General features: G+C 51.8%; 1 protein-coding gene across 1 annotated transcript in view; it reads right to left on the bottom strand.

Moving 5' to 3' along the window:
* The window catches only part of WHRN (whirlin), a gene marked incomplete at its 5' end in the record, with an annotated part of 54,760 nt that overhangs the window by 28,875 nt on the left and 10,009 nt on the right, over positions 1-15,876 (bottom strand). The window contains one exon of the mRNA XM_082009178.1: positions 8,411-8,626. Within this exon, the coding sequence (XP_081865304.1) occupies positions 8,411-8,626 (216 nt within the window). The remainder of the gene's footprint in view (positions 1-8,410; positions 8,627-15,876) is intronic.

The following is a 15,876-nucleotide window of genomic DNA, read 5'->3' on the forward strand; positions in this document are numbered from 1 at the left end:
CCAGACAAACCTAGTCTTCAAGAAGCAGAAAGAAATGAATACAGCCCTGAGCAATAAAGGTCTGAAAGACCTTCCCGCAAACCCTAGCTGCATGAAAAAAACCTAAGCTCTACTTAAAAACATATCGCTACTGGCAATCCCAGAAAGTTGGGTTGCTGAGGGCTTAATTGCATTTCCTAATTAACTAATACCTACGCCTCTTCAAATAAACCCTGCGGAAATTGCAATAGAAACTCAGGCTGCCGCAAAAAGCATGGCAGCAGCAGCAGGGGCCAGAGAAATAACCACTGTCGGAGCATTTGGCTTATTGATAAACTGCAGATTTAGGGAATAACTGAGAAATAAAGCGAGTGCTCACAGGCAGGGGGCTTGGTCTGATCGGACCGGAGAGCGATGAGGAAGGCAGGAGCGGAGAGGAAGCATTCAGGAGCCAAACCGAGAGATAAGCTGATTGCCAGGATGAAGCAAAGGCTGAGTCACTCCATGTTAAGGGCTTAGGGATAAGAGGGGAGATGGATTTTGCACAGTATTTCCCAAGGGCCTCCTGCCTCCGAGAGGCTCCAGACATGGCCATGGGGTGGGAGGGAGACTGCACGGTGTCAGTGAAGCACAAGCCAAGCTGGGCTGTCCAAGGAGGGAGCTAAACACATCCACCGGGACCAGGCTGTTGTTTCCAATGGTTCCCACCACTGTGGGAAAGTGCTGATCCTGGGCCCCACTAGGAACACAGCCCCAACACACCGTTTCCAGGATCAAGTCCTTCTGCTTGGGCTTTTCCCGCTTAGGTAAGCGGGATTGTACACGTACAATTAACACTTCTGTGCAAGTCTTGTCCCAGAAGGCGGCATTTTGGTTACATTTCCACTTTATGTTTCCTCCCTCTCAATTCTCCCCCTGTTCTGCTGCCAGGCTGAGGCTCAGGACAAGCTGTAACATACCCGCAATATCAGGAAGGGCTGGGATCCCTCCAAGCTGTCCTAACACCATCCTAAAACAGAGGCAGCAAGCAAGGCTGTGCAGGAGTGCAGCTATTCTGTGGGGGGAAACTGAGGACATCCAGGCAAGGTAACCCCCCCACACCTTGCTGAGAAGGGCCAGGTATTCCCAGGTTCACGGTAGCACAGACGCTGCGCAGTCCCCACCTCCTCCTCTACGCCGCACCGAGGCTGCATCCAGCCCCAAGCTACTCCCGCATCTACGACACAGAAGCATTTGGAAGATCAGGGTCACAATTTTAATTGCAATTTCAACACTGAAACATCTGCTGCCTTCTGTAGCAGGAAATGAAGGAAAAAAATGCCATCATCAGAAGGCATTTGCTCAGACTTGATTCTTGAATGGGATTTCTTTCCTACAGGTTTACGAAATTACCTGTTGACAGATTCAATTTTAGCATTAGGAAAAAGCACCATCAAACAGGAATTACTCTGCATCAGTACAGTTCAGCACACAGCTGCATGAGTGGCTGAGAAGGTTTCACCCATGCCAACAACTATTTCCATGCGATTACTGCTACCATACAACAAAAACACCACTTAAGGAGGCTTGCAGGGCTCATCCTCCTGCTGACCAAGGAAGCCTCACTGGCTTATGGCTAGATATCCTGCAAACGTACGAGCACAGCTCAGAGGAACGCAGAGCCAGCTCACGACCCATTAACTGAGGTACTGGGAGCAGCAGTCCCAGCTCCTGGAGGAGCCAGATCCCTGCGAACTGCCTCGACATCAACCCCGTTTCCAGGGCAGGCGTTGCGAGGCCGTGCCGAGGACCTGGCTGTCGCACTGCAATGCCGGTCACCTCCGAGCGTGGTTAGCACTAGCACAGCTACAGCGCTGCCTGTGGCTACTCACCAGGCACACGGGGGGCACTCGTAGCAGCTGCGTGATGGGGCAGGGAGCATCTCCCACGGCCCAGAGGGGACACTTAGAGCAGAGGGAGAGGCAGGCAGCTAGGGAAGCAGCACAGGAGTCTCGAAACCAAGAGCTCTGCCACAGGGCCTGATCCCAGCAGTGCTGCCCAGCTCTTGGCCACGCTGCTGTTGAGCCCGTCGGCTGCCTCACTCCCCACTGGGCAGTCCTCGGCTCACGCAACACATTTACCACTTTTGGGTGCTCTTTCTGCTTAAAGTGCCTGAAATAATGAAGAGATGGCACTGCTGCCTGCCAGCATGGGGTGAGGTGAGCCGAGGCCTGACCCAACGGACATTCTGGGGTAGGTCTGCTGGGACAGTGCTACAGACCAAGGCAGAAGGATACCTGTGTTCAGTTTTGGGCCCCTCACTACAAGAAGGATGTTGAGGTGCTGGGGTGTGTCCAGAGAAGGGCAACGAAGATGGTGAGGGGTCTGGAGCACAAGTCTTATGAGGAGCGGCTGAGGGAACTGAGGTTGTTTAGTCTGGAGAAGAGGAGGCTGAGGGGAGACCTTATCGCTCTCTACAACTACCTGAAAGGGGGTTGTGGCGTCGAGGGTGTTGGTCTCTTCTCCCAAGTAACTAGTGATAGGACAAGAGGAAATGGCCTCAAGTTGCGCCAGGGGAGGTTTAGATTGGATATTAGGAAAAATTTCTTCACTGAGAGGGTGGTCAGGCATTGGAACAGGCTGCCCAGGGAGGTGGTGGAGTCGCCATCTCTGGAAGTGTTCAAAAAACATGTGGATGTGGCACTTCAGGACATGGTTTAGGGGACATGGTGGCACTGGATTAATGGTTGGACTTGATGATCTTCAAGGTCCTTTCCAACCTAGTGATTCTGTAATTCTGTGATTCTGTTATTCCCAGGGAACTGGGGGACCAGCAGCTCACATCACATACTCCAGTCACCACAGGAAACCTGCAGGCAAGTGGGGAGCTGACCACATACCCCCAAGTATCCTGGAGAGGCTTCTAGTCGTAAGCCAAAGCAAACCTCAGCAAGGTCAGAGCGAGCAAACACTGAGACACAGGGAGCTGTATCACTTCACACTGAAAATGTCATTACAATCTAATAGAAAGAAATCCTTCCTTATCTCTCCTGCATCTCTTATCCTTCATGCTCAAGTAGGCACCATTAGTGTCTCAAACATTCAAGCCAGGCAATGCTATCACAGATATATTTTTCTTTTCTTTTTTAATATAATTATAGCTACTTTTGAATACAGAACTGCCTGAAGGCAAGGAGACGTTCACACTCTTTTTTACATATATTTTCTTTCTTCTGCTGCACCAAACGCTTAAAGGAATAAGCGGCTCCCCTGGCAATAAGCACATTAGAGCAACGATTCAGCTGATGAAATGGCATTTCTCAGAGAATTAGCAGTCCGACACTCGCAGAGCATTTTGCACAGCTCGTCTTCCTCCCAGCTCAGCAGCACCTACGAATTTTTGCTGGCTGATGGTTTCCAAAGCACTTTTAATGAAATAAGCTGTTGATGCCAGAAGTACATCAACGACAATTCACAGCACAAATGGCCCTTGCTATTGTGAAAAATCTAGAGGACTTAAGCCTGGACAGATCATAAAAATCAAACTGCTCTGAAGCACAAGGTGACCACAGGAAGCAGGTCCCATCCTTCCAACAAGAAGGCTACCTCCTCTCTTGGGAGGGCAGTGGGGGACTGTGACCTGCTGCTGTGTCTGTCCTGGAGACGGGTGGCTCCAAGAATGTTTCACCAGTTTTGCACTAGTGCAAGCCCTTCGTTTCACACGTATTACTGACCACCATCTTTGGCTACTTCACCTACGGGGAAGATGGGCATAGGGCTCTGATGAAACGCTGGATCAACTGATGACGACTACAGGGAAGGCTGCCCTTACCGCAGGAGACTAACAATGGCAAAACCTGGGAGATACAGCCATCTCTTCATCCTGCCACAGACAGCGCAGATAGGGGAAGGGTAAAGATTTGCAATAACTTGCACAATCACAAGGGCATACATGCCAGCACCTCCTTCTTCCCTTCATTCCCCTCAATTCTCGCAACCCCTTCTCATGAGGTATCATTTGTGTTAGGTCAGGTCTACACTGAATTATTGTCCCAGATTATCCTGCTCCTCCACACAGAATAGCCTCTGACCCAAGCTTGGTACAAGCTGGATTTTGGCCCAGAACCACTAACTGGAACAGGATGGTGAAAGCAAAGCCAGTGGACAGCTGAGAGTCCACCAGTAACTTCCCAAAGCCCCATAATGGCTTCTTCCACAGGTGACAGCGAAGGAATCCCGGTGTCCACACAAAAATACAATAGAAAGCCAAAGACAAGGAATGTGTCAGCCCTAGGCCAGCAACACTGGCTGCCTGTGCACTGAACCTGTGCTACAGCAAAGCTATCCAAGGAGATCAGGCTGACTTGTCAGCTGAAAGCCCAGCGACCGTGGCTGCATACCAGTCCATCTGCTCCACACCCCCATCCCACCATCCCGGTGCCCGCTCTGGGAAGGTATGCAGCCACGTGCCAGATCCCCCCTCCACCAGACAGATCGGTTACGCTATCACACACACGCCAACAGCAGCGGTTTCCATTTCAAGCCTGTTGATAATGAATGCTTCTGCCTACAGATAAGCAAACTTGTTAAACTATGCTACAAAACCCATCCTTTCAGGCATACAGAAGAGATGTGCTGAAGGAAAAGGTAGCCAGACAGGGATATCTCTATTGCCTGATGAATGTAGGATGCCTCCACCAACCTTGAATTTAACCTTGCAAAAGCTGGAAGTATCACCTTAGCTCTAGTAGCACTGCCGGCTTACTGAACTGTAGCAAAGCATTAACAAACTTGCTGGTTTACTTCAGCCTCCTGCTGTAGGGCTGAAGTCTGATCTCTGCTGTACTTTCCCAAACGGTGCCTTGTTTGAAAGCTTTTGCAAATGTATTCCAGGACATTCAGATTGATTAGAAATAGGAGGTGGGGAGGGAAATAACCAACTAATCCCCAGCCCTGCCCTCGGAATGTAAAACCATCCAGAAATCAAATAGCCCTCGCGGGTACCTGTCAATTCCGGTTGACTGGGCTAAATTAACCAGGGATATGTTGCATTTATTTGCATGATATTTGTGAACAGAATAACCCCACTTTTAACAGTTAAATATATACCTACACATACAAAGCGGAAAAAATAATAGAGGCAGGCTGTTCCCGTGTTCCGAAACACGTTTTCCTCTCTCTCGATGGTGCGCACTAAGTCAGGACAAAGCGACTCAGCTAATTCATGCCCTGAAGCATGTGTTCCAACAAACGATACAGGCAATCACACCAAATAACCCCTCTCAAATCCACCAGCCGGTCAGGCTCTCCACACTGCCAGCCAGTCTTTGATCACGGCGGGGCTTTCTTTCACCATCAGCTGGCAAAGCAAGGCACCTCTGGATACAGAAGCGTCCAGGTAGCCTTGGTCATTTAAAAGTTGTAGCATCCAGTTATTTCCTTTTGCCAGTCTTACAGATGGGAGTTCAGGAGCGGAGGTTATCACAACATGCACAGCAAGCCTTGCACACCAACACCAATGAGCAGGGCAGCGAGGAGGAGCTGGGTTTGGAGGCAGGCTCGGGGCAGTGCAAGGAGCGGATGGGTCAGGGCACTGTTCTGAGTGACCTCGGGTCCCACCAGTGCTAACACCCACCGCTGAAAGCACTTCTGAACCACTAAGCCAGCGGGCTATGGAGAAAGGTGCATCACGCTTGTGGTCAGCAAGGAGGAAGGCCCATTAACAGGGCAAGGAGAAGGCTCCAGGCAGCGCCGAGAGCTGTGCTACAGCAGAGCGGGAAGCACGCTGGAGCCTGACGCAAGAAGTCAAGTCTGGAGTAGCAGAGGGAACCGAGGGCCACCAGAGCCACCTGCGGATCCCAGGTCTGAAACAACACACAGCTGACAGCTGCTGTTAGAAGGGCAGTACATGGCCAGCGTGGCACAGAGAGACAGGGTGGGAACAGCAGAGTGACCGATGTCACTGCTGACGTGCCATGGAGGAGTGGTGCCAGGAGAAGGTTGAATACTGCCTGTTCTCACGATGCCAGCGCTGCTCTCTGCATTGGATCTTTGCGCACTCGTTTCTGCAAGATTCAAGTATTTCCCGCAACTGTAGCTGGCTCTAACCAGGTTAATACAGGGGCCTTCACTGCCCTCCCCTGGGGTCAAAGCACGATCCTCCGCTACAAGAAGTCAAAGGGCTGTCTGTGTGAAGCAGCACCAAGGAACGGAAGAAAAAGCTCAGATTTTTCAACAGCCAGATGGAGTGCAAGGCTCTTCACTACTCCTCACACCTGGGCAAAAGGTCCTGAAGCCAATAAGCCACAAGGTGGTAGCACCATGAAGACTGGGCACACCACCCAAGGCTGGCAAATCTTCCCAGTGCCCTGTCAGTGCAGCACAGCCACAAAGAGGCATCACAGCAATAGCACCAGAGAACCACAGCTCAGAGCAAGGGCAGCCACTTCTCTGTGCCAAGGTCCTAGAGCCCAGCTCAGCTAGAATGGTGCCACAGTGGGCAACGGAGCTGGGGCCCCTCACACCTTGGGAGTGCGTGTATCTAACGGCCACCAAGCCCAGCATGGATGCTCTTCGAAGTTCAATGTGGCCTTCATTCAACTTGGCTTCATTCCCTTCCAAAGCAGATTAAGCAACGGTATTACAAGATCTTTCAACCCTCAAAGTTCAGTTGGATTCATGTTCCTGTGCACGCCCTGGGAGCCAGCCCTGACGAGCCTGGGACCAGGAGCAGCATAGAGGAGGGCGCTTTGGTCTGATGACCGGCCCACGCAGCAGCCAAGCTGCCCAGAGACAACTAGGGCACCTGTAATCGCATCTCCCTAGGGACTGACGGCAAGGGGCTGTCTGGGGCCACACGAGGCTCAGGCACTGGGCAGGGATGCGTACATTTGCAGGCTTCTAAGCATTTCCTGTCAATACACGGCAAGGAGTAAAGGAACAATGTGCAGAGAAACACCTCCTACCTACAGCTTCAGAGAGTCCCTGCCCGCTGTATCAAGGTGTCACCGAGTAGTAGGGGGTGGGGACACCAGTAAGCCATCAGCATCTGCTTTTTTCTTCTCCTTAAGTAAAAATAATGGATCCTTCTCCATTGTGACTCACATGAATATTTCAAACTGCCTCATCCTGTATTAGATTTTTTTTCCCCTCTCTGGCTGAGGTGGGAGGCTCTAGCTTACAGATGCCTCCACAGCCCTTCCAGGAGGAGCTGAAGACATCTGGGGCATACAAAGCACTGGGGCAGCCACAGCAATCTCAGGATAACAGGATGGAAATATGTCAGGGCTCCAAGCAGCTCTGCCTTTGGGAAGCAAGTACCCTGCTCACTTGTATGACTGTACTTTGATATCCCACAAACACAAGTGAGGCAATACCGTGTCCTACTTGTACAGGATGAACAGGTTTCCTATCCATCACCACCAAGACAGCAAGCAGACTCTGCCCCTCCAGCCTATACCTCACTGCAAGGGCATCTAAGCACCGTTCCTCTACATCTACAAGTCTCTAGGTCTGTTTGGGCATGGAAGTGTGAGGGAGAAGAAACACTAAATCCCCAAGAGCAGATATTGCTTGAACGTATCCTCTGCTGGTTTTACTTACTGTAAGGCCTATTTCAACGGAGACCAAGCTCACAGGAAGAGAATTGGGAATTAGATATGCTGATATGCTTTCCTTTCTATCAAAGGCCCAAGATCCAGGCCCTGCTGGGGTGGCCAGCACTGGCCAGACACCACCAGCTCCCCTGGGTACCATTACGAAAGCCATTCCCTTCCTTGCTCCTTTTTCACTTGCCAGGGCTTTTTAAAAGGGCACTGCTCAGGCTCTCCCCAGCTCAGCCTGCCTCCCTCCAAATGGAAAATCATCCTTTGTATTTTATAGCACTTTTGGAAGAGAAAAAAAAAAATCAGCTTTTGTTTTGTTTAACTTAAACAAAAGTTCCAGGAGACCCAAGAAAGCCTCACAAAAACACCTGAGGAAAGATATGAAGTGCAGGAAGAAGGGCAGTAATGCACTCTGAGATCTAGCCCTCCAAATCCATGAGCCCTCCTGAACATAACATTTATGTCAGCTTCTCTGTGACCTCCAGATCTGTTAAGGAAAAGCCTTAAAAGCAGCCTCTGGTTTGGCTGTTGCTCCTGGCAGGACCCTCACTGCCAGACGAGTCTGCATCTGGACGACGTCTTGTCTCCAGCTCCGGTTCTACTGTGTCACACGGGAAAGACGACAATCCACCCTGTCCTACATGACTCCTCAGGGTGGCAGAGGGAAAGCTACAGACCAAGGGAGAAAACCAGGATTTGGTGTATCCTAAAAGAGAGACAGGCTATCCCAATGGAAGTCAGAATCACACAAATGAAAAGCATAAAGGGAACAAAGAGGGTTGGCACCTACGTGGTAACGGGTAACCACAGACAGGCCCCCAGGGCTGTGGCTGATCCCCCTTGCTCACCTTTTTCTCATCTCCCTCTTGCAAGAGCTGCAGGTGGCTCCTCTTCTCGCTGTCCTTGCGGAGGGAGCTGTTCTGGTGGTGCGGCAGGCCCACCGGTGGGGACACGCTCCGGCCCTGCGGGTCCACCCAGGTGTAGATGTGGTTGGTGACATAGCCCCCGGGGATGCGTCCCACCGAATGCACAGAGAGGTTCAGCTTCTTGCAGCCTTTCAGTACCTGGAAGACAAGCCAAGGAGAGGAAGGAGTTAATGCCTATGGAGGGGGAAGGACAATCTGCCCTAGGACTCTGGGGTGACACGGCTTTGCTCTTCCTTTGTGTTGAAAGATCTCAAGCTACTCTGCAACCATCAGCTGAATGACTGAGCTACATAAAAAGCTAGTTAAAGAGCTGGGATTTTTCTATTCTTTCCTCAACAGTAACAGTGTTATGGCACAGCTGCTGCTGCTGCCGCCAGAGAAAATACACTCTCCATCAGCCAGAGAAGGAGCAGGGAGAAGCAGAGCACAGAAGGCAAGGTGGGTATGCCAGGAGGAACCCCAGTATAGGCTGAACCCGAGACCGAGCTGCTTCTGCGGCTTTGGAGAGGAGTCACAGCAGGACAGGGATCAATGCCGGAGCAGAGCAGCACTGTTGGTCCGCTCAGCTCAGCCCCAAGCTCTGCCATTGGAAAGGCTCTTGATGCCTTCAGCGGACATCGACAACACTCCCAGAAATTCAGCCTCTCTTGCCATTTCATTACCAGCTGCCTGCCCAGCACAAACAGCCAATTAATGAGTACAGTAATTAGTAAATAGATACATATATTTAAAACAGCACACACCAAGATGACCTTGAGATTCAGATAAGACCACTCACAATTGCTCCTCTGCTCCTCCAGCTTCCACTGTGAGGAGCTGACATGGGCTTTACAGTAAACTTAACACATAGTCCCTGGGCACAGCTGTAAGTGCTGATCCCTTCCAAGGCCTCAGGAACATCAGTGCTCTGGATCTGCTCTCAGAAAGGAGATGCTTTGGAGGCGAGTTCCCTGCCCTGCATATATATGTCCTTTTGATGAGCTGCTCCTGCAAGGTCTCCTCTTCCCACTGAGCAGAGAAGCCACCAAGCAAAGCTTCTGACTGGGAAGAACTTACACCAGCAGCTCTTTGGTAAAAGAGTAATATCATCAGTAATACTGGGCTGGCTGGATCCCAGCTCTGACCTGGCAAAACTCCTGTCCCTCCCTGCCAGAGCTAGAGAGAATCCAGCTCGCCAATTCCCAGTTCAGCATCTCCATCACATATAGCAATTTGGCTGCAAGTTTGTCACGTGCTGCCAAGGTCATCACGTGTCTGGAGAGCTTAAGCAAGGACTGCGAAACCAACAGCCCCATCAGAACAACTGCAGAGCACTTCCACATGCTGGGTTGCTCACTACCTCCAGCCCCTGGTCCCCGAGCTCCGCCGGTCCCTCAAACACATCGCCTGCTGCCGTCTCCCCCTCCCTGCGAGCATGCGGAGCCCAGCCTGGCTGGCAGACGGGCAGAGGTGCTCACCGCATTCCACTCCTGCTGGCATCAGGCCAGGTCTCACTGGGACGATGGAGCTATTTGTGAGCCCACTGTCCACCCCAGGGTACCACGGTGTACAGGGCCCACCCATGCTTCAGGGCACAGTTCAGCTTCCCGACTCAAAGCCCCTTCGTAAGCTGCCAGACAGGCTCAGGATGATCGGAGCTCCACAGCAATGAGTTGGGGGGCAGAGAGTCTTCTCACCTACCCTGGAGCTACCAGTGCAGAGTGACCTCTATGAGATGGGGTACAGGCCTCCCCCCCAACATTCTCCATTCATTCAAATGAGAGCCATCTGTAAGAAAACCTCTTTTAAGCCTGCATATTGTCATTTACTGACCTAGGTATCTAGACAGTAAACAGCACTAACAGCCCCACGAGCAAAGTCTCATCTCTGAACGAGGCTGCAACCTCTCATCAAGCAGAGGCAAGTGATGACGATAATCAGTGATGTGTCCAACTGCACAGGGTTACAGTCCTCCCTCCGCCACCAAAATGCCATGTGATCCTAACCGACGCTTGCACTCCCACACTTTTTCCCCTTTCTGTGGAAGCGCAGGCTCTCCGTTTGCACTGATCCTGGCCGCCCCCCACCTGTATACGTTCATACAATGCCTCAAAGCCAGCTACTGAATGTCACTGTAATTTAAGGAAGGAGCAAAGAAAAAAACCTCACCCCTGAGGCCAGGTCAAGAGCCCAAGCTGCCCTCTCCCCACCTGATCACATTCACCGCCACCCAGGTCCCAAGCAGGTCTCTTTGGGATGGACACATCCCTTTTCCTTCCTCCCTCGGAGCACCCATCCCAGCAGGGGAGCGGGGACTGAAGTTAACCCTCCAGGGTTTCTACCACACAGGAGATGCCAGGCGCAGGAGAAGCGACCACGCGCAGACAGAGCCCCCAGCTCTGCACCAGGCACCGGGAGCGTTCCCAGCCTGAAGGCTGGCAGCAGGCAGAGTGCTGGCTGCTCCTGTCCTGCCTCAGCTAAATGTCATCCCCTGAAAGCGCCGGAACAGCAGCAGAGCTGCTCTCTGGAGGCACAGTAAAGTTTCCAGGGATGAGAGGCCAGAGATTTACAAGGGACTTTTTATGTCCCCCTGCAGCTCCCTTGACAAGGCCACCAGGAGATGGGATCTCAGTCAACAGGGAGATGTTTTATGCATGAAGGTGACAGCAGAGAGCCAGGAGGCGAGGAAAGCAGCTGTCTGGCTCAAGGCAGCAGGCTGGGCCAGGGCTCCCTGGCAGCCTTGGTACAAGAGGAGACAAGAGGGGGGAGTGAACAGAAGCTGGGGGTGCCCATTGGGATGTTGCCTCTCCCAGCAGAAGGCAGCGGGCAGGCTGGTGGCACTCTGTGTAGTCCTTTATACATTTACTGAGGCTTCTCAAGGACTTGGCAAGTGAAGTAGTTTCCTGCCCAATACATCCCCACTGCTAATGCCTATTGAAGAGCTAGTGCAGGACTGCAGCAATACCCACCAGGGGTCTTCCCTACACACAGGGCCTCAGGACACTGCAGGTGACCTGCACCTTTTGGGTGATCACAGGTGGGGGAGGACAGTAACACCCACAAAGGACTTACCTGACCATCGCAAGGCAGAGTAGGACCATCCAGGCGGCTCAATGATGGTAAGCCACTGATACTGACCTCAGTAGCTGGGGATTCCAGTTACCTGCCCTTGCGCGAGGTACTAAACACGCTCAGAGGGATGGTGCTTGCCTCAAGAACCGCAAGTGAAAAAGAGCAAGGAGAAAGGGGAGAAGCGAGGCAGGAAACACCTCGTCCAGGGTGACCCCACAAACCCGAGAGAGCTGGTGAGAGCCCCTCTCTCTTGGCATGGTGTCACGTCTACTCGGTGACACTGCGCCTGCGCGTGGCCGAGTCTCCGTGCCTCCTACCGCAACCTGACCTGCTTTTACAAGCCAGGCTACACCCCAGCCCCCGTCTGCTCCCACCCTGCCCCACCTGATTCACAGCCTGCAGCAGACGGCCCCTGCCATCACACACAGCTTCGCTACAGCCGCCGGCCTCTCCGGTTAAACTGACTCTTCATCAGCTTTATAACCCATGACACAGCAAAGGGCCATGACCCAAGCAAACCCTTCACCCAGCTACAAGCTGGTGGAAGAGCTATAGGCCATTGAGCACCCCCAAACCACACAGAACACACATGTACGTACTTGCATGCAGATGTATACACTGTCCGTAGATGTGTAACATGCCATTGCAGGCACCACTGAGACACACACACATAGGTAAAAAGCAGTAGCTGTTTAAAAGGACACAGCAATACTACAGAATCATTTAAGAGTTAAACAGCTCATTTGTTCCTTCTAGAAGATGGTTTCCCACAGCCTTATTTCAACATGGCCTTCAGCCATATGCTTAAATGAGCAAGCATTTAAGCCTCTGCCTAGAACATGCTTAAGCATAGGTCTGGAATTCAGCTGGTGAAGCCCATTTGTAAGCTGAATCTATCTGTAATCTGAGTCTATTTATAAGAATAATAAGAATTTTGACTCATGAGCTTGCATGAGATGATTTTTAAAGGTCCCTTCCAACCCAACCTATTCTATGATTCTATGAATTTGATTAGACTTTTTATTAATTTTAGGAGAAGCCTAGGTTTGTATCAGCTCAGGGGGTAAATCCTTCTTCAACTGAGAGCACAAATAGGCTGAGGAATCTCTGCGTTTCACTTCCACTGGAAGCACATCTGCGCTGGTAAGCCAAAGCTCCTGCCTGAGTAAGGGACCTAGTGTAAGAGCCAGAGGTCGAGGAGCACAAGGCTTGCTCAACACCACCTGTCTCCTCCCACTGGCCACCACAGTCTTGCCAAAAATCACAGGACGGTCAGCACAAACCACTTCCCCAACCCAGTGACCATTAAAGTCAGTTTTGTTCAAATATTTGAGCTTCCTTTGTTCATTAGGCAGCAACCAGTTATTTAAATTAAAGCTGACACAGCTAGGAGAGGAGACGAGAAGAGAAGCGGTGTTTTCCCTCAGATAACAGCACCACACACGCTCCATAATGAAGCACAGCAGGCACAGGAATGAAATCTGGCACAGCCCTATAAAACCTTTGTACATCCACTCACTGAACTAGACTTTAACAAAGCACTTGGCATGCAGAGCTGCAAAGTGATGAGGCATCAGGTGAACCAAATGGGAGAAGCTTCCATTGCACATCCAGAGACAGAAACCACTATCAGCTGCTTTGGGGAGCTTTAAGTGAGCAGAGCTACTACTATCCATTTTCCTGCACGGGAAGAAATGCTGCACTTCCCGCTCTGTGGGGTTTTTTTCTGGCTTTACCAAGGCTGGTGCATCTGCTGATGCATCTGTTCATGTTCTGGTTTGTAAGAGTGCCCCTCCTGGCATCTGGGGAGATGAAGTCTGCTACCCTTGGGGGAAAGAGAGGAAAAACAATGGTCCCAGTGGTTATTAGAAGAGATGTCTGGAACAGGACCTGCTGGGAGAAGGCCGTTCCCTGGAAGTGGTGCAGTGGCCTTGTGGGGAAGCCCATGGGAAGGGACTGTCCCTGTGCTGCGCAGCCCGTGACTCACCTGTTCCACTGAGGCCTGTTCCCATCCTGCATCCAAAACCAACCCCACACAGACGTGTGGGGCTTAACCTCTGTCCCCACCCAGCACCCAGAAGCCTACAGGTCAGCCAGAAGAAGCCCCAGCTCAGCTGCCATGCCAGCAGAGCCAACAACCTCCACTGGCCTTTTCTATTTACCACCCCCATGCTTTGACAGGGTGTAGCCTTTAGAACAGGAGCCGAAAATCTCCAGCTGCTACAGATCCTGCCACTGACTCCTGCCATAGTAAGGAGCGTCTCATTTTTCAGTGCCTCAGCTTCCCTGTATTGAGGCGACAAATCGCCTGCTTTTGGAAAGAACGCTGAGGCAACCCCAACAGCAAGTCCCCTCCAAGCTGGTTCTTCTGGATTTTCCACCCAGGCACAGAAGACAGACCCGGGAAGGCTTTCTCACCAAGCTTGGAGCACATGAGACAGGTGCCCTCAAGCAGCTCCTCCGCTGTTCCACCATATTTCATCCCTTCAGTTCTGCGAACACACATTTCCATCAGGCTCTCAGCAGCTTTCAGAGTCTGGAGGAAACAAGGTTGATTTGACATCCCAGAGAAGTTTGCGGGTAATTTTTTCATCCACTGAGCATGATTATCCAGCACCTTTGGAAAGTTAGCAGCACACGGTAACAACTCTCTCCTGCGAGCTGCTCTTTAGGTTGCTATGAAGTGCTTTGGGAGAAGCCTCCCTCTAACGGATGCTCTAGCCCTGACACCGGCTCCTATGAGGAATCCAAGTGACCACCATAGCAGAGCAGTTGCCACAAATTTCTTAACACCATCTCGGTTCTGACAAATTTTACTGCTACAGCACTGGGAGACAGAGTAGATTTAATGAGGCTATTTATGCCTGCTACTAAGGTAATGAGGTGCAGCCTGCTGCTGCACCACCACTGCACCAGGATCTCACCGCCCGCTTTAAAATCGAAGCAATAGGTCTGGGTGAACCAGAGGGCTGCGGAGTGCTTCACGCAGCACCACTCCTCTCCAATTCAGTATGCAGCTGTGGCTGGGTGCTAGAGTACCCAAGGAAACAAGTTCAGAATGAGAATCGAGGTAGAAGTCTTGCCTCTAATAAAAGAGAGTGCTTTGAGTGTAGAGGTGCTGCAAAAATGGAAATTGTTAACAGCCATCTGAGGAGGCAAGAGCAAAGGCTAATGGGCTGGGCTGGAGAGGCAACGGGTGTCTCTGCAGGCCCTTAGGGACACACCAGTGCTGGGGACAATGACAATTGTGTTAAAAACAGGTGACTCAGCAGCTTGGGCAGGGTGGAAGGTTTTCAAGCCAAGGATGCAGCAAGAAAGCTGTTCACCACAGGGGGAGGAGGTGCTCAGTACCCAGGCATCAGAGGACACAACAGCCACTGCTGCTCACCAGAGCCAGCTCCACTCGCCTTAGCCCCCTCCTCAGCAAGAGCAGAGCGCCTCGTTCTCCAGGGACACGGTGCAGACAGGAGTCCTGGCATCCCTTGGGAGCAGCCAGCAGCCTGAGCAGACTTTGTGCTGACAGACAGACCCAGATACAGCCGCTGGCTGCAGTTCTGTGGTGCTGGGACCATTGGCCTTCACTGCGCCCTCCCAGCAGGGGCAGCTGGTGCTGGCTCTGCTAAGCCAGCTGGGAGCCCCGGGCCATGGGCACAGCCAGGCCTGGCGATTCAGAGCAGTATCCAAGGGCAGATCCAGCCTCAAGGCTCCTCATCTTTGTCCAGCCATCCCAGCAAGCAGCGTTATTCTCTCCTCTATTTCATTTTAATTTAGTTTCTCACGGATGGTGAGAAGGGGCTAACTGACAATCTGGGGATCAGAGGTGCTAATCACTGATGGACCTGGGACCCACACAGGCACCTCTTCAACATATTTTTCCCTGCCATTGCACAGCTTTGTCCAACAGGGACCATCTCTACAGCAGAGGGCAGGACCCATTTTCCAGCTGGTCTCCCTGAACATCAAGCGATCAGCAGGAGTTATTTTCCAGCCCTATCTCATCAGCTTCTCCCAAACTGTGCCTCCTGGAATGTGTTTGCAGAGGGTCCCAAAACCCACCTGAACGCAAGGTTTTGGCCCAGATGCACTGGCCCCTTGGTGCAAGGGGGGTTTACGAAATGTTTCCACCACTGTACCCTCCTCCCTTGTAAGCCTTCAGGCTGCTGCTCAAACATTGAGCACTTTGCCTTTCCCCACTCCCTGCGAGCTGCCACAGTGCCAGCAAGCCGGCATGAGTCTACCGACCTGGATTTTGCCATCAGGCCTATTTATAAAGCAGCAACAGCAAGAGGGCCAGCACCTGCCCACACGAACAATACACTTCCCATCAAGCACGTCAC

Source organism: Phaethon aethereus (assembly GCF_964289735.1).
Source record: "Phaethon aethereus genome assembly, chromosome: 20".
NCBI lineage: Eukaryota > Metazoa > Chordata > Aves > Phaethontiformes > Phaethontidae > Phaethon > Phaethon aethereus.